The sequence below is a fragment of the Odontesthes bonariensis genome, chromosome 18 (genome assembly GCF_027942865.1).
Source record: "Odontesthes bonariensis isolate fOdoBon6 chromosome 18, fOdoBon6.hap1, whole genome shotgun sequence".
NCBI lineage: Eukaryota > Metazoa > Chordata > Actinopteri > Atheriniformes > Atherinopsidae > Odontesthes > Odontesthes bonariensis.
In genome coordinates, this window is record NC_134523.1 from 21,861,330 (window position 1) to 21,884,100 (window position 22,771).

The 22,771-nt window shown below is 38.4% G+C and overlaps 3 gene segments (V, D, J or C); all 3 read right to left on the reverse strand.

Moving 5' to 3' along the window:
- Nucleotides 1–723: 723 nt before the first annotated feature.
- Nucleotides 724–2,979, reverse strand: LOC142368262 (Ig kappa-b4 chain C region-like). The segment is given in 3 exon segments: nt 724–1,184; nt 1,871–1,985; nt 2,950–2,979. Coding segments are annotated over 3 exon segments (468 nt in total).
- Nucleotides 2,980–14,581: 11,602 nt separating this feature from the next.
- Nucleotides 14,582–16,575, reverse strand: LOC142367905 (Ig kappa-b4 chain C region-like). The segment is given in 2 exon segments: nt 14,582–15,080; nt 16,035–16,575. Coding segments are annotated over 2 exon segments (489 nt in total).
- A 3,483-nt stretch (nt 16,576–20,058) lies between these two features.
- LOC142368263 (Ig kappa-b4 chain C region-like) lies at nt 20,059–22,286 on the reverse strand. The segment is given in 3 exon segments: nt 20,059–20,557; nt 21,512–21,593; nt 22,257–22,286. Coding segments are annotated over 3 exon segments (441 nt in total).
- Nucleotides 22,287–22,771: the final 485 nt, after the last annotated feature.

The window sequence follows — 22,771 nt, forward strand, 5'->3', positions numbered from 1 at the left end:
CATCACTGTTAATAATGAAACTGAGAAAAACTAAATGTTGTTAATTAGATAAATCCACTGTCTAATTTTAATGCAGAAGTATATGAAATCAGGTGCACATTTATGACATGAGTTTGATTTTTTTTGTTTTATTTGTTTATCCTTTAACATGCTATCAACATTAATTGAAGCATATAAATCGGAGTGTGAACATTTTGCTGACAGTAGATCCAGACCATAACATCTTCTTCTATTCAATATGAATCTTTATGTATTTTCTTATTTGCTCTGAAAAAAATCAGATTCATGTTTATTCATTTAATCAAAATATTCTACATTAGAAGTTTAAAATTTTAATTTCACATTTTAGAGTAAAATCATCATCAAAATACTTTTTAGGTAAAACTTCATACATGAAATGTTGGACATGGATCTGTTTCAAGACCTGATATAAGTGAGAGTCATTGTTAGCATCAATGTTAATTAAAGTTTGACTATATTTGGGCCTCAGTCTCCATCCTGGTCTGTTAGATGGTGCTGAGACAGGTTTGTTTTACCGGACTGATGATATGTTGCTGGAACAGTAATCCTGCCCTGTAGATATTTCCTAACAACCAAAGAAAATTAGATAGAACAATCTATCAAAGTAGTGTGATATTTAGTGTTTCCTTTTGGACTGAGATAATCTATCTAACTTATTCTGGTGCTGTAAGGTTCATATGTCATGAAAAAGAAGTAAAAATACAAGTTTGATTTGTTTTTATTATTTCAAACGAACAGAAGCAAGAATCACCTTTAAGATGAAATCAGTAAGACTTTTAAAGCAAATAGACTGAGAGCAGGAACAGAACAGAATCAGTATCAGAGTCCCAGTGAGTCAGGTCAGGACTGGGAACACTGGTCTCTCCTCACTGTCTCTGAGACTGGAGTCTGGCAGCCCTGGGTGGCCTCACAGGTCACAGAGCTGGCCTTCTCCCACAGGTCTGCAGGGAGCCTCAGGGTGCTGCTCCAGCTGTAGAGGCCGTCCTTCTGCAGCACAAAGCGGCTCGTGCTCTGATCCAAGCTGCTGCTGCTGCCGTCCACCTTCCAGGACAGACTCCAGTCTGAGGGGAAGCCCTTGTTGGCCAGACACATGAGGGTGGCCTTGCCCTTCTGCAGCCCCTCTGTGGAGGGGGGGAACACCGTCAGGGTGGGACGGGTATCACCTAGGAAACACCAGTCAGGTCAGAGGACAGCAACCATAAAAATGTCAATCAAACAGTAGACAGTTGGACACCTTTAGTGTGAGAGAGTTGACTTTCCACTTGTAGAAGTTTCTGTCACATGTAATTTCTGCTCCATCAGTCACTGACTAACACATTGTTTCACTTCCCTTTAAGAAACCTCTCAGCAGAGACAGAAAATCATCTCATAGTTTTACCAGAAATATCTGAAACTGTACGGGATGTAAAACAAACACATGTGACATTATAAGTTTTACTTCAACATTCTCAAAAGTGAAAATATACATCAGTTAAAAGAATTTTCTGAAGACCAGTTCTAACATTAAATGTTCTTCAGATGGAGCAAAGTCATTATTTGAAAAAACACTGCAAACTATTTCAAATTAAATTTCACATATGACATTATTCTAATAGAGAATTTAAAATTGAAACCACTCATTGGTCAAATTTAGTCTTTGGACTTTAAAGCTTCTGAAATACAGTTTGACATAAACGTAGAAAAATATCATCAAAGCTGATCTGACTTGACTTCCACAAAGATAAGTAAAACTATGAATCCTGAAATAGTTTAAAATGATGAATAAACATATTTTACTCAGTTTAAGACATTCAAATAATTCCTCAAATATAAAATATTGTATTTTTCCATAAAAACAATATAAACTTACTTCCAACTTCCAGTCTGGTTCCTCCACCGAACGTGTACCACAGTGATACAAACTCATTGAGCCGCCGTACAAAAACCTCTGACTGCACAGAGACACGGCTCACGGCTTTCTGACTCTGAAACAAACAAACTCACCAAACATTTTTTTTTTATTTCTGAACAATTTCATTTCATCAAACTTTATCGTATTAAAACTGAAAATAACACAGAGTAACAAATCAGATTTTTACATGTGGATCAATATTTTTACATATCACTCAAAAGTGTAAAAAGATACTGATACTGATAAATATTTTGAATCAGTAGCACATTAAAGCTATAGATCCACTGATAAGACCAGACATACCCTAACTCAGTCATTTTATAAAAGAATCATTATTTTATCAACCCTAAATTATATTCTCTCCTACAAAATCAGGATGAAATCCTAGAGGGGGATGTTTCAAACAGGATTAAAGCTAAAGTGTCTAAAGACTCAAGAGACTCACTCCAGAACAAGAAATCTTTCCACAGAGCAAAGTGTTTTCTCTATAAAGGCTACTTTCAGCTCCTTTATAGTAACATCACTATATTTTCAGTGCTTCCAGAACATTATATTCTTATGGTTGTCTGAATAAAGTTTAACATACTTACATTTTGTCTCATGTGAAAATTCCACAGATATAACACAGCACATCTTTTACATGTTCAGAAATGTTTTTATGGAGGTGGGAAGAGGTGTAGGGTGGCGTTATTGTCCAAGTGCGTTTCACCTTTCAACTTTGCTCAGTGTTGTAGAATGTTTGGGTGGGATGTGAATAAAAACATGGTTATATGTTGGCATCATGCGTTGTAAAACGTGCAAAAAATCTAAATTTTCCTCCATTATGATGTTTTTGAAATGAGGTCAAATGTATCTGTTTGTGTGTTGACTGGGCCCTAAAAGCACAAACCCCATAAGTTTGAACCTTTGTTTAACAGAAACAATTAAAAAATGTATTGACTTTCAGCATTTCCATTGACCAACTATTCAGAAAATATAAAGAAATGTTCAGTTTCATACCAGCAAGAGGAAAAAGGCATGTTTATCATTGTGTTTACCTTTTCCTCTGCGTTACACTTTTTAATCATTTGGGAGATGAAGATACAAATCTTTTAATCCATTCATCATTTTCTATAGCTGCTTTATCCAATCCAGGGTCTCAGGTGGCTGGAGCCTATCCCAGCTGTCATTGGGCGTTAGGCGGGGTACACCTTGGAGAGGTCCATCACTCCATTAGTCCATTACACTTGACTTATAAACACGTTATTTATCTATTTATATCAATCATCATCAGAGAGTTCCAACTCCCTGTTGGAGTCAGTCAGAGCATTTCCATAGAGAGCCACTTTGCATCAGCAGCACCATGCTCCAGTGCTCTGGGAGAGTTTATAGTCCTGAGAGTTGAACACTGGATGACTGACAGCTGACCTTCATGACAACAGAAGCCACAGAAATCCTCCTCATCAGAAACATGACTTTGATCTGCGTCCTCATCTGGACTCTCCTCTGCTGCTGCTTCACAGGTAAAGTCCAGAGAATCAAACTCCTCTCCTCTATTAACATCCGTCCCTCTGAAATGAAGCCGACAAAAGCATGAAGCTGCTTTATGTTTTTGTCTCTGTATCCTCAGAGTCCAGAGGTCAGGTCACAGTGACTCAGCCTGGAGCAGTGAGCTCTGCTGTGGGAGGCTCCGTCACCATCACATGTAAAACCAGTCAGAGGGTACATGTTTGGAATAGCTACCACCTTGTAGCCTGGTACCAACAGAGAGATGGAGAAACTCCCAAACTGCTCATTTACTATGCTAGCAGCAGAGCATCAGGGACTCCAGGTCGTTTTACAGGCAGTGGATCAAACTCTGACTTCACTCTGACCATCAGTGGAGTTCAGGCTGAAGATGCTGCAGTTTATTACTGTCAGAGTTTCCATGAAATCAACAGTCAGTATGTGTTCACACAGTGAAAAACAGTCGTACAAAAACCTCCCTCAGTCAGACTGAACAGAAACTGAACCGACAGCTGCAGAGACTGATACAGTTCATTGAGGACACACATTTTATGGAACATTTTGAATATTATTTTAACCGTCACACTTTGCACCATCAATTATTTTAACTATATTTATATTTCTCTGAAGACACACACATAGCTTAAATGTAATCAAGTTTCTGAAGGTTCTGTTATCCATCACATCATATCAAAATCTATTACAATCAATTTTTTCTTTCAGATTTGCTAAAAAAGCAAAGAGGAGCTATTGTGTGGCAGTTAAATGAAATACAACAAGCACGACCTTTGACCCCAAATCCGCTCCGTGGATTTAAAACAAACTAAAAAAAAGATGTGTGAATTCATGAGTTGATACCAAACATGAAAATAGTTCCATACAACATGTTTGTTTCTTTTGTTTTTCCTCATTACATTTCATTGAAACCTATGACAGTTTTAGACTGAAAGAAAACTAAAAAACTAAAGAAGTTCTTCCTCAAACATTTCCAGCATATTAAACTAAGTATGAAGAAGTTTTGGGTAAATACTTGTATAAATTCTCCCTGTTGGAGTCAGTCAGAGCATTTCCAGAGGGAATGTTGTCAGATCAGCTCACTACAGTCTTTATTGTGGCTGCTTACAAATATCTATTGATGCAGTTTAAAGGTCACATTGAGACACGAGCAGAAGAAATGCTGTAATTGTTTTATTCTCATGTAATCTTCCTCTGTAGTTAAATGCGTTTGTCCCTTTTGACCTGGAGATTAGATCATCATCACATCAGGGAACAGCCGACCAACAGATTCTTAAATGAGTGTGAAGAACATTGTTCCAGGACTGTGGAAGAGTTTAAGAACACATTAGATGTTTCTGTGAGATTGTTTACACTAAAGACATGAATCAGCCTTTATATAGAGATCACTGATGATAGTTATACTCTGATGTTGTAAACCAATCAGAATGTTCTGTTCAGGATCCTACAGTAGCATGTTTCTGTGAGGCATTTTAGCTTTACTCACAGTTCCTACAGTGTGTGGATTTTTATCTACATATTTCAGCACAAATGTTTCTCCTACTGACATGCTTCTTTTATCATATTTAAGATGTTTTGATTGAAATTCTTCAACAGAACAATCAGCTTGATAACTACAAGGTTTTCATCGAGTTACAAATTCACAAAAAGTTGGAACATTAGATTAAGTCATTTCTATCATGGCTGAATTTAAATGACCATTCTGGGTTTTTCTATTAAAACAAACACTGTATGACATGAGCTCATAATTCCTTTCTCACATTGTTCAGCTATTTATCTAAATTAATAAATATATTTTATTAGGTATGCCTGTGGATTTTATGGAACTGGTGGGGTCATTGTTTCTTTCATTAAAACATAAACGAAAACATTTGTTTTGATGAAAAGGCTTTTTATTTAATCAGGGAAATCTCAGTTATAAAACTCAATGAGAACAATTACGGTATTAAAAGATGAAGAAGACATGAAATGGTTACTGTAGAAAAGAGACAGAGACCGTGTTGAAAAGTAAAGACTGAAAGAAAAAACGGTAACTTCAATATCAGAGTCCCAATGAGTGGGATCAGGACTGGGAACACTGGTCTCTCCTCAGTGTCTGTAAGACTGGAGTCTGGGAGCCCTGTTTGGCCTCACAGGTCACAGAGCCCACCTTCTCCCACTGGTCTGCAGGGAGCCTCAGGGTGCTGCTCCAGATGTAGTGGCCGTCCTTCTGCAGCAGCCCGGGGCTCCTTTTCTGCTCCCAGCTGATGCTGCTGCTGCCGTCCACCTTCCAGGACAGACTCCAGTCTGAGGGGAAGCCCTTGTTGGCCAGACACACAAGTGTGGCCTTCCCCTGCTGCAGCTCTTCAGTGGAGGGGGGCAACACTGTCAGGGTGGGAGGGACCTGACCCACTGGAGAAAGAGAGGATACATGTTGAGAGGCAGCAGCTTTTTAATATCTCACTTCCTTCTCTGAGCTCGGTAACTACGGCAACAGACGGGCTTCACTGCTGAACCACAGCAACAGACAGGTTTCAGTACTAAATATAAAAAGGTTTAAGGCTTTTTGCTCCTCAGATGTTTTCAGTTTTATTTCAGTCAGTGTGGTACAATCTAAAATCATGAATGCAATTTTCAAACCAGATCGTCAGCCTTCATGTCATGTATCACCTGTTTACATCAAAAACAAGTTTTTCATTCATTTCACAAATCATTTCGACACGTTTATATAAATCTATCATTTCTACCCTCTCCTGCTTCTGACTTTAGCGACTGCAAAATTACGTGGAAAAAACAGGATTTTCCTCCTTTACAGTCTCTCTCGAAGTATTTTCTGTTATTTTGCATCGTAAAACAACCTTTGTAAAGAAATTACATGAATCAATATCCCTCACACAGTAGTGTATCACTTTTCTCCTGCTGAAATGTTTATATGCTGTTAGATAAAAGTGCAGCCCAGATCAGCATGGCTCAGAATTTTGACTAAATTGGTATCAATGACACAGAATTAGTCCCTGTGAAATGTTCATTCACACAGATATTAAGTGTGGAGAGAAAAACTAAAGCGTTTGAGAATAACCTTCAACTTGTTAACTTTGTTCACGAATTATTGTTCATGTAACATGTAAGAATTATTTTCAGGCGTCACCAGTTTTCAGAAGCTTAAAATTTCCTGAGTAACAGAGAGAAGACTTTTGAGTGTGTCCGAATATATCGTCTCACTCACTCATCAACAATTACTGCAATCATATAAACTACATTTATTCATATATTTTTCATAAATGAACAGTTTTCTGGTTATGAAATGAAAAATAAAGAAGGATCTATAAATTTCAGGTTATTAGAAGAGTAAAATGTACTTACAGTTAACTGTCAGTCTGGTTCCTCCACCGAACGTGTCCCACAGTGATACAAACTCATTGAGCCGCCGTACAAAAACCTCTGACTGCACAGAGACACGGCTCTCTGACTCTGAGACAAACAAAATAAAGATGGACTCATTTGATGCCGTCTTATAAAATTTTTTACAGAAGGTGAGATATTATGACCCCATGAATGAACTAATATGAGACGCTGATAACAAATCTCATTAATTAACCCAAAATGTTGTACTTAAACATGCATATATCTTTATTCGATGAAATTGTCAGAAATGCAATAAAGCTCATGTTGAACATGTTCATAAATGCTGATAAGGAGACAGGAAGGGGTGAAGGATGGTGTTATAGTCCAAGTGTTTTTCACTTTTCAGCTTCTCTCAGTGTTGCAGTATTTCTGGGTTCTACGTTTTGTTCGACACGACTCTCTGACTCTGAAACAAACAAACTGCAGAACTTTTTAAATGTTTGAGAAATACAAAGTTAATGTCAAAGTGCTTTACACATTCAGCAATGAACAGGATATTTCAATTCATTATAAAATAATACATTTATGAATGTAAATGACAGACATATTGAACAACATGTGTACAGATAAACTGGTAAAGCACTGAAAGATTCTGCCGTGCAGCCAGATCCATTGTAGAGTCCATCAGAGAAATATTGAGCAGGATTATTAACAATTGTTGATCAATGAAAAAAACAACAACAAATTATGAAGGTTTTTAATTTTGACAATAAAAAAGAAAATCCCCCAAAAAAAAGATTAATTCAGGAAAACACTGTAAAGTTTGTGATCAATATCCTGATTGATAAGACAACTCCCTGTTGGAGTCAGTCAGAGCATTTCCATAGAGAGCCACTTTGCATCAGCAGCACCATGCTCCAGTGCTCTGGGAGAGTTTATAGTCCTGAGAGTTGAACACTGGATGACTGACAGCTGACCTTCATGACAACAGAAGCCACAGAAATCCTCCTCATCAGAAACATGACTTTGATCTGCGTCCTCATCTGGACTCTCCTCTGCTGCTGCTTCACAGGTAAAGTCCAGAGAATCAAACTCCTCTCCTCTATGAACATCCGTCCCTCTGAAATGAAGCCGACAAAACCATAAAGCTGCTTTATGTTTTTGTCTCTGTATCCTCAGAGTCCAGAGGTCAGGTCACAGTGACTCAGCCTGGAGCAGTGAGCTCTGCTGTGGGAGGCTCCGTCACCATCACATGTAAAACCAGTCAGAGGGTACATGTTTGGAATAACTACCACCTTGTAGCCTGGTACCAACAGAGAGATGGAGAAACTCCTAAACTGCTCATTTACTATACTAGCAGCAGAGCATCAGGGACTCCAGATCGTTTTACAGGCAGTGGATCAAACTCTGACTTCACTCTGACCATCAGTGGAGTTCAGGCTGAAGATGCTGCAGTTTATTACTGTCAGATTCTCCATAGCATCAACAGTCAAGCTGTGTTCACACAGTGAAAAACAGTCGTACAAAAACCTCCCTCAGTCAGACTGAACAGAAACTGAACCGACAGCTGCAGAGACTGATACAGTTCACTGAGGACACACACATTAGAGGTTATTAAACAGTTAAAGGTTAATTCATCCATCACATCCAGTCAAAATCCATATTAATCTTATTTTTCAGATAGATTTACATATTAAAACCCTTGTGTGGTGTTCATATTGTTGTTACTCAGCCAGTGTTTGTGGGTCTGGTGGACCCGTAGCATTTTGTGGTTTTTAATGCCTCACAATCAAACACTTTTATGTTAAAAAACTCAACAGATGTTTACTTCATCCCAATTACAAGCTGTATAAACAGTATATATGGTTAATATTTGCCCTTTACCTTTGTTAGATCACATTTATAACTTATTATTTAAAACGTAATAAAGAAAATCAATTAAAATCAAGATATGAGTGGAAACAAATTCACAAGAGAAGCAAGGTTTTTCAAAACTACTGACTTTTATTTCTTTGAACTCAGAAATTTAACCCATTCAGGTGCACAACACAACCTGAACACATGAACACATAGAGTAAACACATCAGTCAAGACAACACATGAGCCCCATTGAACACATGGCCTTTAGCCACTAGCCTATACAACACATGAGTTTTACTGTGTGTGTGTTGCAGATATACTTTTTGCACTTGATGCATGTATATTGTGTTTTTCTGTCCATCTTGGGTCCGCACACTTCGCACCGCTTCTTCTTGTTGCTGGTGTTCACAACCTAGAATAATGAAAAGATCAGGAATTTTTCTAACACCTCTCTCTCTCTCACAAGACATGAGTGCCAGACATGTACTGCAACAGCATAACACACTTACTTCAGCTTCTGCAGATTGTGGTTCTGTAGGTTGGGTGGACAGGGCACCAGCATTCTCCTCCTGAATCCTCCTCACGATGGCTGCAGAGGCTGGGGTTCTGGGGACATGTTGTCTTTCCTCAATTTGTGGTCTCACCCATGCTTTTCCCAGATCCTCGAGAAAGAGGCGTCTCTTCTGGAGCTTCCCTCTGTTCCACTCTGGGTTAAGTGCCATCCAAATGACAAAGGCGTTGTTTGCTGAGATGTCCAACATGTCAAAGAATATCACCAGTGGCCAGCGTAGAGTCCTCCGTTTGCAGCTGTAGGCCGTCACCAGCTTGTCCATGTTGTCTACCCCTCCTTTTGTGGCATTATAATCCATGATGATCTCTGGTTTGTGATGTTCCTGGTCACAGATTCTTCCATCCCCGTGCAGTGTACTCATGAGTACCACATTCTTGCCTTTCTTTGGCACATAGGATACCAGGGATGTGTCAGCCGTGTAAGCAAACATGGAAGACTTGACAGGCCTGTTCTTTGTAGTCAGCAGTTGAGGTGGGAGCTCTGACTTGTTTTTCCGTATTGTTCCCACCATGGTCAGCTTCCTCTTTAGGAGCTCCTGTCCCAGCTTGTGCGAGGTAAAAAAATTGTCGCATGTGATGTTGATCCCTTTGGCCATCTTGATCGGTTGTGATAAGAAACCACACTGGCAAAGCTATATTTATAGTGTCCCGCCTCCAATTTGTAGCAGATAGAGTGGGAGAAAATAAAGATTCCCGCAAGACAGAGGGTCAAATGTGCGGGAAAACAAGAGTAGATGCTTGATGTGTTGAGTGTTGATGCTTGAATTTTGCAAAAATGTTGCAAACTTGTGTGGGAACCGCAGGTGCAAAAACTCTCTCTGTCACTCACACGCACGCACACACGCACACACACACACACACACACACACACACTAACAGCAGGCCCAGACAGGAGGAGGACAGAGTGTAGGTACACAGAACATCAATTTCCACACTTCTTTTAGCCCTGGGTCCAGTGGACCCGAACATCTTATATGTAATAGAAATGTGTAGGGGGGGTGTACGGTGTGTGGTCATTAAAAATTTATTCTGATATATGTTCTTCACAGAAAATGAGCCAAGGCCATTGAGTCTGAGTTTGAAAAATGAATTAATTGTATCATTTTTCTTTTAATAAAAAATGAAAACGGGTCCCACAGACCCGAACACCACACAAGGGTTAAAGCAAAGAGGAGTCAATGAGTGACAGTTCATGAAATATACTACTCCCATGACCTTTGACCTCAGGTTAATTGTGCATCTCAACTGTCTCAACCATGTGTATTAAAAAAAAAGTGAAAATACATTTAAAATTAAAATCCTAATTATCAGCGATTTAATTGTCAAGAAGAAATCTGCACATCCTCTCAGATTTCTATAACTTTTATCTAGTTCTAGTTATCTAAAAAAGCTCAACTTGACAATGATTTAAAAAAAATTGAATTTTTGATTACACAAATATTTTCTGCGACATATATAACTATATATATATAACTATATATATATATATATGTATATATACATATATGCATTGGAAGCTATTATGATAGAACACAAGCAAAGGAGCACATGTGAGGGAAACTATTTGACACAATTTCTATCTTTTTTAAATAATTTTTTAAACACCAGGTCCAACCTGTTTTATGTCATACAGTTAAACAGAAACACTGTCTTATCACTCTGAAATAACAGTCAGTGTTTCAATGTCACCTGTTGTTATAAAACTGGTGTCCTGACCAGAGTTAAAGGCATTCACTGTGAATTTCATTGATCTATTGCCTGATTAGTACATCATCATATGACAGCAGGGATTCTTCTGATAACAAGAGATTACATAATAATAGAAGAACATGCAATGGCAGATTCTCTTTAAAAGACAAACCAAATGTACAAAAAAATTCATTTAAATGTGTTCATTTTGACCTTGTAAACTGAAATTTCTTGAATAAGATGACATTTTGGAAATTTCAGTAAGATGAAGAAGTTCCTTAGTATTGGAAGATAGACTACATATATAATGAATGATGCATGATGACTGATATGAATGAAAATTCATTACAGAGTGTTTAACTTAAATCCTCTGAACAGCTTCTAAGTGGGCTGTATGCTTTGATCCAAAATGTTCAGGTTTACCTTTTAAGTCAGACTGAAAGGACCCAAAATACTAAAAACACAAACCATTTTGAAAAAGATCATTTTAAGTAGAAAACTAAAAGAATGTGGAGTAATAATTTCAGCAGAGAGCAGGAAACATCCTGACATGTAGAGGACAGCTCCAGCTGACTGACTCTGTGTGTTTGCATATGTGTCCTGCCTCTCTGCTCCCAGATGTTAAGAGGTCAGTGTTGATCAGTGGCTGTCCAGACCTTTCAGAGACACTGACACACCAGCAGCACAATGATGATGATGTCACTGACTCTGCTGCTGACCACCCTGGGGCTCCTTGTTCAGGGTGAGAAACAAACAGCCTTAAATACACATTCATCTGTTGTAAATATTAGAAACGTTCATTCTCTGTTTTTAAATTGAAGACGATTTTTTGTGTAGTTAGACAAATTTATTGTAATAACGTCTGTGCACTTTATCCAGGTTCATCAGCAGAAATCATTCTGACTCAGACTCCTGGATCTCAGTCTGTTGCACTGGGACAGACTGTCTCTATCAAATGTAAAGTCAGTCCAAGTACAAGTTACTGCTTCAACTGGTACCTTCAGAAACCAGAGGAAGCTCCTAAACTTCTGATTTACTAACAGCCGTCAGTCTGGAGTTTCTGATCGTCTCAGTGGAACAAGCTCTGGGAATACTGACTTCACTCTGACCATCAGTGGAGTTCAGGCTGAAGATGCTGCAGTTTATTACTGTCAGAGTTACCACAGCGGTGGTGTGTTCACACAGTGAAAAACAGTCGTACAAAAACCTCCCTCAGTCAGACTGAACAGAAACTGAACCGACAGCTGCAGAGACTGATACAGTTCACTGAGGACACACACACACTCAAACACACAAAAGAATCCTAACTTTCACACTCTCTTTCTTTATTAATAGAAGCACATAACTACTTTTCACATTTTTCCGTAAATAAACCATCTCTCAGCATGCATTCATTTATTTAAACCTTTGAGGTTTAAAACATTTCTTGGAAAAATTAAATACTGAATGCATCCAAATACAGCCGAGTAAAAATGAAGAATTTGAAGTCATATAACTTCATAGCCTTGATCATTTCAACATAGGTTTAGGCATCTCTTTCCGTTTCTTTGTTCTGCTGATTTATTTTATGTTGGATATTTGGAAATCAATACAAAGGAGGTTTTAAAGCTTTCAGATGTCTTTTTTTTAACATAACTTAGTAATAACTCAGTTAGGTTCTGAATAATTTGTCTTCATACAGAAGCTGGTGCTCCATTCAGTTAATACTTAAAACACCAAGTCATTACATGAAGTGAAGTGTATCAACAAGAAATTGAAGTTCCTGTTCCTCTGAGCATTTCCTCCCAAAACACTTTCTTTACATTTAAATAGGTTAAGTGAAACTTTATTTATATAAGCACCTTTCAAGATAAAGAAGCAATAGTTAACCAAAGGGAAGTTTAAAAGGATGAGTTTCCAGCTCCTGTTTAAAAGAGATTATCCAGTCTCAGCGGGAAAGAGTTCCAAAGTCTGGAGGCCACTGCTGCAAAAGCTCTGTCTCCTTTAGTTCCCACACCTGTATGATGCACAGTTAGCAGGCTCTGATCACACGACCTCAGGGACCTACTGGGGATGTATGAATGTAAATGATCTCTGACGTACAGCTGCTTGTCCATGCAGAGCTCTAAAAGTAAAAATGAATGCCTTAAAGTGGACTCTGAAGTTGGTGGGGAGCCAGTGCAGATGAACCAGGCCGCCGTGGCTCAGTGGTTAGAGTGGATCATCCAGTAACCAGAGGGTTGGCAGATCAGTTCCCACTCTCACCGTTCTGGATCTCACCGTTCAAAACATTGGTCAACTGACAGCTGGAGGGCTGACAGTATAGCTCCCTGGGTGCTGTGAATGGCTGCTGCCCCAGTGTGTAAGGCATATGTCTCCATGAGTGTGTGACACCGTGCATGTGTGTGTTCAACAGGTGCCAACCTGGATGTGTTAAATGTGAAGGAATTTTTTGTGTATTTCCTGTATCTACATGACAATAAAAATCTTAAACTTAATTTTCAAAGGTGTAACATGTGAGTGTGTAGACGGCTCAGTTCGAAGCGGCAGCGTTATGAACAATCTACAGATGTTCCCAGGTGTTTTTGCTTCGACAAGAGAACAAAGAGTTACAATAATCAGGATGCGATGAAATAAATGTATGAATAACTGTTTCCAGTTCAGAGTGTGACACAATGGGACTTCTTAAGTTTAAGAAGATACCAAACATGAAAATAGTTCCAAACAACATGTTTTTTTTTCTTTTGTTTATTTGTTTTTCCTCAGAGAAAACCTTTTTACTTTAGGAAACTAAAAAACTACAGAAGTTCTTCCTCAAACATTACCAGCACATTAAACTAAGTATGAAGAAGTTTTGGGTAAATACTTGTATAAATTCTCCCTGTTGGAGTCAGTCAGAGCATTTCCAGAGGGAATGTTGTCAGATCAGCTCACTACAGTCTTTATTGTGGCTGCTTACAAATATCTATTGATGCAGTTTAAAGGTCACATTGAGACACGAGCAGAAGAAATGCTGTAATTGTTTTATTCTCATGTAATCTTCCTCTGTAGTTCAATGCGTTTGTCCCTTTTGACCTGGAGATTAGATCATCATCACATCAGGGAACAGCCGACCAACAGATTCTTAAATGAGTGTGAAGAACATTGTTCCAGGAGTGTGGAAGAGTTTAAGAACACATTAGATGTTTCTGTGAGATTGTTTACACTAAAGACATGAATCAGCCTTTATATAGAGATCACTGATGATAATTATACTCTGATGTTGTAAACCAATCAGAATGTACTGTTCAGGATCCTACAGTAGCATGTTTCTGTGAGGCATTTTAGCTTTACTCACAGTTCCTACAGTGTGTGGATTTTTATCTACATATTTCAGCACAAATGTTTCTCCTACTGACATGCTTCTTTTATCATATTTAAGATGTTTTGATTGAAATTCTTCAACAGAACAATCAGCTTGATAACTACAAGGTTTTCATCGAGTTACAAACTCACAAAAAGTTGGAACATTAGATTAAGTCATTTCTATCATGGCTGAATTTAAATGACCATTCTGGGTTTTTCTATTAAAACAAACACTGTATGACATGAGCTCATAATTCCTTTCTCACGTTGTTCAGCTATTTTTTAATCTAAATAAATAAATATATTTTATTAGGTATGTCTGTGGATTTCATGGAACTGGTGGGGTCATTGTGTCTTTTATTAAAACATAAACGAAAACATTTGTTTTGATGAAAAGGCTTTTTATTTAATCAGGGAAATCTCAGTTATAAAACTCAATGAGAACAATTACGGTATTAAAAGATGAAGAAGACATGAAATGGTTACTGTAGAAAAGAGACAAAGACCGTGTTGAAAAGTAAAGACTGAAAGAAAAAACAGTAACTTCAATATCTGAGTCCCAATGAGTGGGATCAGGACTGGGAACACTGGTCTCTCCTCAGTGTCTGTAAGACTGGAGTCTGGGAGCCCTGTTTGGCCTCACAGGTCACAGAGCCCACCTTCTCCCACTGGTCTGCAGGGAGCCTCAGGGTGCTGCTCCAGATGTAGTGGCCGTCCTTCTGCAGCAGCCCGGGGCTCCTTTTCTGCTCCCAGCTGATGCTGCTGCTGCTGTCCACCTTCCAGGACAGACTCCAGTCTGAGGGGAAGCCCTTGTTGGCCAGACATACAAGTGTGGCCTTCCCCTGCTGCAGCTCTTCAGTGGAGGGGGGCAACACTGTCAGGGTGGGAGGGACCTGACCCACTGGAGAAAGAGAGGATACATGTTGAGAGGCAGCAGCTTTTTAATATCTCACTTCCTTCTCTGAGCTCGGTAACTACGGCAACAGACGGGCTTCACTGCTGAACCACAGCAACAGACAGGTTTCAGTACTAAATATAAAAAGGTTTAAGGCTTTTTGCTCCTCAGATGTTTTCAGTTTTATTTCAGTCAGTGTGGTACAATCTAAAATCATAAATGCAATTTTAAAACCAGATCGTCAGCCTTCATGTCATGTATCACCTGTTTACATCAGAAACAAGTTTTTCATTCATTTCACAAATCATTTCGACACGTTCATATAAATCTATCATTTCTACCCTCTCCTACTTCTGACTTTAGCGACTGCAAAATTACGTGGAAAAAACAGTATTTTCCTCCTTTACAGTCATTTCTCTCGTAGTGTTTTCTGTTATTTTGGATCATAAAACAACCTTTGTAAAGAAATGACATGAATCAATATCCCTCACACAGTAGTGCATCACTTTTCTCCTGCTGAAATGTTTATATGCTGTTAGATAAAAGTGCAGCCCAGATCAGCATGGCTCCGAATTTTGACTAAATTGTTATCAATGACACAGAATTAGTCCCTGTGAAATGTTCATTCACACAGATATTAAGAGTGGAGAGAATAACTAAAGCGTTTGAGAATAACCTTCAACTTGTTAACTTTGTCAACGAATTACTGTTCATGTAACATGTAAGAATTATTTTCAGTCGTCACCAGTTTTCAGAAGCTTAAAATTTCCTGAGTAACAGAGAGAAGACTTTTGAGTGTGTCCGAATATATCGTCTCACTCACTCATCAACAATTACTGCAATTATATAAACTACATTTATTCATATATTTTTCATAAATGAACAGTTTTCTGGTTATGAAAGGAAAAATAAAGAAGGTGCTATAAATTTCAGGTTATTAGGAGAGTAAAATGTACTTACAGTTAACTGTCAGTCTGGTTCCTCCACCGAACGTGTACCACAGTGATACAAACTCATTGAGCCGCCGTACAAAAACCTCTGACTGCACAGAGACACGGCTCGCTGACTCTGAGACAAAAAAAATAAAGATGGACTCATTTGATGCCGTCTTATAAAACATTTTTTACAGAAGGTGAGATATTATGACCCCATGAATGAACTAATAAAAGACACTGATAACAAATCTCATTAATTAACCCAAAATGTTGTACTCAAACATGCATAGATCTTTATTCGATGAAATTGTCACAAATGCAATAAAGCTCATGTTGAACATGTTCATAAATGCTGATAAGGAGACAGGAAGGGGTGAAGGATGGTGTTATAGTCCAAGTGTTTTTCACTTTTCAGCTTCTCTCAGTGTTGCAGTATTTCTGGGTTTTACGTTTTGTTCGACACGACTCTCTGACTCTGAAACAAACAAACTGCAGAACTTTTTAAATGTTTGAGAAATACAAAGTTAATGTCAAAGTGCTTTACACATTCAGCAATAAACAGGATATTTCAATTCATTATAAAATAATACATATATGAATGTAAATGACAGACATATTTAACAACATGTGTACAGATAAACTGGTAAAGCACTGAAAGATTCTGCCGTGCAGCCAGATCCATTGTAGAGTCCATCAGAGAAATATTGAGCAGGATTATTAACAATTGTTGATCAATGAAAAAATTTTTAAAAAATTATGAGGATTGAAAAAAAAAAATAATTTTGACAATAAAAAGAAAAAAAAAAAAAGATTCATTCAGGAAAACACTGTAAAGTTTCAGATCAATATCCTGATTGATAAGACAACTCCCTGTTGGAGTCAGTCAGAGGATTTCCATAGAGAGCCACTTTGCATCAGCAGCACCATGCTCCAGTGCTCTGGGAGAGTTTATAGTCCTGAGAGTTGAACACTGGATGACTGACAGCTGACCTTCATGACAACAGAAGCCACAGAAATCCTCCTCATCAGAAACATGACTTTGATCTGCGTCCTCATCTGGACTCTCCTCTGCTGCTGCTGCTTCACAGGTAAAGTCCAGAGAATCAAACTCCTCTCCTCTATGAACATCCGTCCCTCTGAAATGAAGCCGACAAAAGCATGAAGCTGCTTTATGTTTTTGTCTCTGTATCCTCAGAGTCCAGAGGTCAGGTCACAGTGACTCAGCCTGGAGCAGTGAGCTCTGCTGTGGGAGGCTCCGTCACCATCTCATGTAAAACCAGTCAGAATGTTTATGGCTCCAACCTTTTAGCCTGGTACCAACAGAGAGATGGAGAAACTCCTAAACTGCTAATTTACTATATTAGCAGCAGAGCATCAGGGACTCCAGATCGTTTTACAGGCAGTGGATCAAACTCTGACTTCACTCTGACCATCAGTGGAGTTCAGGCTGAAGATGCTGCAGTTTATTACTGTCAGAGTTACCACAGCGGTGGTGTGTTCACACAGTGAAAAACAGTCGTACAAAAACCTCCCTCAGTCAGACTGAACAGAAACTGAACCGACAGCTGCAGAGACTGATACAGTTCACTGAGGACACACACACACTCAAACACACAAAAGAATCCTAACTTTCACACTCTCTTTCTTTATTAATAGAAGCACATAACTACTTTTCACATTTTTCCGTAAATAAACCATCTCTCAGCATGCTTTCATTTATTTAAACCTTTGAGGTTTAAAACATTTCTTGGAAAAATTAAATACTGAATGCATCCAAATACAGCCGAGTAAAAATGAAGAATTTGAAGTCATATAACTTCATAGCCTTGATCATTTCAACATAGGTTTAGGCATCTCTTTCCTTTTCTTTGTTCTGCTGATTTATTTTATGTTGGATATTTGGAAATCAATACAAAGGAGGTTTTAAAGCTTTCAGATATCTTTTTCTTAACATAACTTAGTAATAACTCAGTTAGGTTCTGAATAATTTGTCTTCATACAGAAGCTGGTGCTCCATTCAGTTAATACTTAAAACACCAAGTCATTACATGAAGTGAAGTGTATCAACAAGAAATTGAAGTTCCTGTTCCTCTGAGCATTTCATCCCAAAACACTTTCTTTACATTTAAATAGGTTAAGTGAAACTTTATTTATATAAGCACCTTTCAAGATAAAGAAGCAATAGTTAACCAAAGGGAAGTTTAAAAGGATGAGTTTCCAGCTCCTGTTTAAAAGAGATTATCCAGTCTCAGCGGGAAAGAGTTCCAAAGTCTGGAGGCCACTGCTGCAAAAGCTCTGTCTCCTTTAGTTCCCACACCTGTATGATGCACAGTTAGCAGGCTCTGATCACACGACCTCAGGGACCTACTGGGGATGTATGAATGTAAATGATCTCTGACGTACAGCTGCTTGTCCATGCAGAGCTCTAAAAGTAAAAATGAATGCCTTAAAGTGGACTCTGAAGTTGGTGGGGAGCCAGTGCAGATGAACCAGGCCGCCGTGGCTCAGTGGTTAGAGTGGATCATCCAGTAACCAGAGGGCTGGCAGGTCAGTTCCCACTCTCACCGTTCTGGATCTCACCGTTCAAAACATTGGTCAACTGACAGCTGGAGGGCTGACAGTATAGCTCCCTGGGTGCTGTGAATGGCTGCTGCCCCAGTGTGTAAGGCATCTGTCTCCATGAGTGTGTGACACCGTGCATGTGTGTGTTCAACAGGTGCCAACCTGGATGTGTTAAATGTGAAGGAATATTTTTGTGTATTTCCTGTATCTACATGACAATAAAAATCTTAATCTTAATTTTCAAAGGTGTGACATGTGAGTGTGTAGACGGCTCAGTTAGAAGCGGCAGCGTTATGAACAATCTACAGATGTTCCCAGGTGTTTTTGCTTCGACAAGCGAACAAAGAGTTACAATAATCAGGTTGTGATGAAATAAATGTATGAATAACTGTTTCCAGTTCAGAGTGTGAAACAATGGGACTTCTTAAGTTTAAGAAGATACCAAACATGAAAATAGTTCCAAACAACATGTTTTTTTTTTCTTTTGTTTATTTGTTTTTCCTCAGAGAAAACCTTTTTCCTTTAGGAAACTAAAAAACTACAGAAGTTCTTCCTCAAACATTTCCAGCACATTAAACTAAGTATGAAGAAGTTTTGGGTAAATACTTGTATAAATTCTCCCTGTTGGAGTCAGTCAGAGCATTTCCAGAGGGAATGTTGTCAGATCAGCTCACTACAGTCTTTATTGTGGCTGCTTACAAATATCTATTGATGCAGTTTAAAGGTCACATTGAGACACGAGCAGAAGAAATGCTGTAATTGTTTTATTCTCATGTAATCTTCCTCTGTAGTTAAATGCGTTTGTCCCTTTTGACCTGGAGATTAGATCATCATCACATCAGGGAACAGCCGACCAACAGATTCTTAAATGAGTGTGAAGAACATTGTTCCAGGACTGTGGAAGAGTTTAAGAACACATTAGATGTTTCTGTGAGATTGTTTACACTAAAGACATGAATCAGCCTTTATATAGAGATCACTGATGATAATTATACTCTGATGTTGTAAACCAATCAGAATGTACTGTTCAGGATCCTACAGTAGCATGTTTCTGTGAGGCATTTTAGCTTTACTCACAGTTCCTACAGTGTGTGGATTTTTATCTACATATTTCAGCACAAATGTTTCTCCTACTGACATGCTTCTTTTATCATATTTAAGATGTTTTGATTAAAATTCTTCAACAGAACAATCAGCTTGATAACTACAAGGTTTTCATCGAGTTACAAACTCACAAAAAGTTGGAACATTGGATTAAGTCATTTCTATCAAGGCTGAATTTAAATGGCCATTCTGGGTTTTTCTATTGAAACAAACACTGTATGACATGAGCTCATAATTCCTTTCTCACGTTGTTCAGCTATTTTTTAATCTAAATTAATAAATATATTTTATTAGGTATGTCTGTGGACTTTATGGAACTGGTGGGGTCATTGTTTCTTTCATTAAAACACAAACAAAAACATTTGTTTTGATGAAAAGGCTTTTTATTTAATCAGGGAAATCTCAGTTATAAAAATCAATGAGAACAATTACGGTATTAAAAGATGATGAAGACATGAAATGGTTACTGTAGAAAAGAGACAGAGACCGTGTTGAAAAGTAAAGACTGAAAGAAAAAACAGTAACTTCAATATCAGAGTCCCAATGAGTGGGATCAGGACTGGGAACACTGGTCTCTCCTCAGTGTCTGTAAGACTGGAGTCTGGGAGCCCTGTTTGGCCTCACAGGTCACAGAGCCCACCTTCTCCCACTGGTCTGCAGGGAGCCTCAGGGTGCTGCTCCAGATGTAGTGGCCGTCCTTCTGCAGCAGCCCGGGGCTCCTTTTCTGCTCCCAGCTGCTGCTGCTGCTGCTGTCCACCTTCCAGGACAGACTCCAGTCTGAGGGGAAGCCCTTGTTGGCCAGACACACAAGTGTGGCCTTCCCCTGCTGCAGCTCTTCAGTGGAGGGGGGCAACACTGTCAGGGTGGGAGGGACCTGACCCACTGGAGAAAGAGAGGATACATGTTGAGAGGCAGCAGCTTTTTAATATCTCACTTCCTTCTCTGAGCTCGGTAACTACGGCAACAGACGGGCTTCACTGCTGAACCACTGCAACAGACAGGTTTCAGTACTAAATATAAAAAGGTTTAAAGCTTTTTGTTCCTCAGATGTTTTCAGTTTTATTTCAGTCAGTGTGGTACAATCTAAAATCATAAATGCAATTTTCAAACCAGATCGTCAGCCTTCATGTCATGTATCACCTGTTTACATCAAAAACAAGTTTTTCATTCATTTCACAAATCATTTCGACACGTTTATATAAATCTATCATTTCTACCCTCTCCTGCTTCTGACTTTAGCGACTGCAAAATTACGTGGAAAAAACAGGATTTTCCTCCTTTACAGTCATTTCTCTCACAGTATTTTCTGTTATTTTGCATCATAAAACAACCTTTTTAAAGAAATGACATTAATCAGTATCCCTCATACAGTAGTGCATCACTTTTCTCCTGCTGAAATGTTTATATGCTGTTAGATAAAAGTGCAGCCCAGATCAGCATGGCTCCGAATTTTGACTAAATTGTTATAAATGACACAGAATTAGTCCCTGTGAAATGTTCATTCACACAGATATTAAGTGTGGAGAGAAAAAGTAAAGCGTTTGAGAATAACCTTCAACTTGTTAACTTTGTTTACGAATTACTGTTCATGTAACATGTAAGAATTATTTTCAGGCGTCACCAATTTTCAGAAGCTTAAAATTTCCTGAGTAACAGAGAGAAGACTTTTGAGTGTGTCCGAATATATCGTCTCACTCACTCATCAACAATTACTGCAAACATATAAATTACATTTATTCATATATTTTTCATAAATGAACAGTTTTCTGGTTATGAAATAAAAAATAAAGAAGGAGCTATACATTTCAGGCTATTAGGAGAGTAAAATGTACTTACAGTTAACTGTCAGTCTGGTTCCTCCACCGAACGTGTACCACAGTGATACAAACTCATTGAGCCGCCGTACAAAAACCTCTGACTGCACAGAGACACGGCTCTCTGACTCTGAGACAAACAAACTCACCAAAACTTTTTGTGTTTTCTAGAATTTTAGCTCAAATAGGAACTGAAGAAAACACAGAGCAACAAATGTCTCACATCAGATTTTTATATATTTAGTATTTTTATGTTTGTGAAAATAAAGATGGACTCATTTGATGCCGTCTTATGAAACATTTTAACAGAAGGAGAGATATTATGACCCCATGAATGAACTAATAAGAGACGCTGATAACAAATCTCATTAATTAACCCAAAGTGTTGTACTTAAACATGCATATATCTTTATTAGATGAAATTGTCACAAATGCAATAAAGCTCATGTTGAACATGTTCAGAAATGCTGATAAGGAGACAGGAAGGGGTGAAGGATGGTGTTATAGTCCAAGTGTTTTTCACTTTTCAGCTTCTCTCAGTGTTGCAGTATTTCTGGGTTCTACGTTTTGTTCGACACGACTCTCTGACTCTGAAACAAACAAACTGCAGAACTTTTTAAATGTTTGAGAAATACAAAGTTAATGTCAAAGTGCTTTACACATTCAGCAATAAACAGGATATTTCAATTCATTATAAAATAATACATTTATGAATGTAAATGACAGACATATTTAACAACATGTGTACAGATAAACTGGTAAAGCACTGAAAGATTCTGCCGTGCAGCCAGATCCATTGTAGAGTCCATCAGAGAAATATTGAGCAGGATTATTAACAATTGTTGATCAATGAAAAAAACAACATCAAATTATGAAGGTTTTAAATTTTGACAATGAAAAAGAAATTCCAAAAAAAAAAAAGATTATATCAGGAAAACACTGTAAAGTTTCTGATCAATATCCTGATTGATAAGACAACTCCCTGTTGGAGTCAGTCAGAGCATTTCCATAGAGAGCCACTTTGCATCAGCAGCACCATGCTCCAGTGCTCTGGGAGAGTTTATAGTCCTGAGAGTTGAACACTGGATGACTGACAGCTGACCTTCATGACACCAGAAGCCACAGAAATCCTCCTCATCAGAAACATGACTTTGATCTGCGTCCTCATCTGGACTCTCCTCTGCTGCTGCTGCTTCACAGGTAAAGTCCAGAGAATCAAACTCCTCTCCTCTATGAACATCCGTCCCTCTGAAATGAAGCCGACAAAAGCATGAAGCTGCTT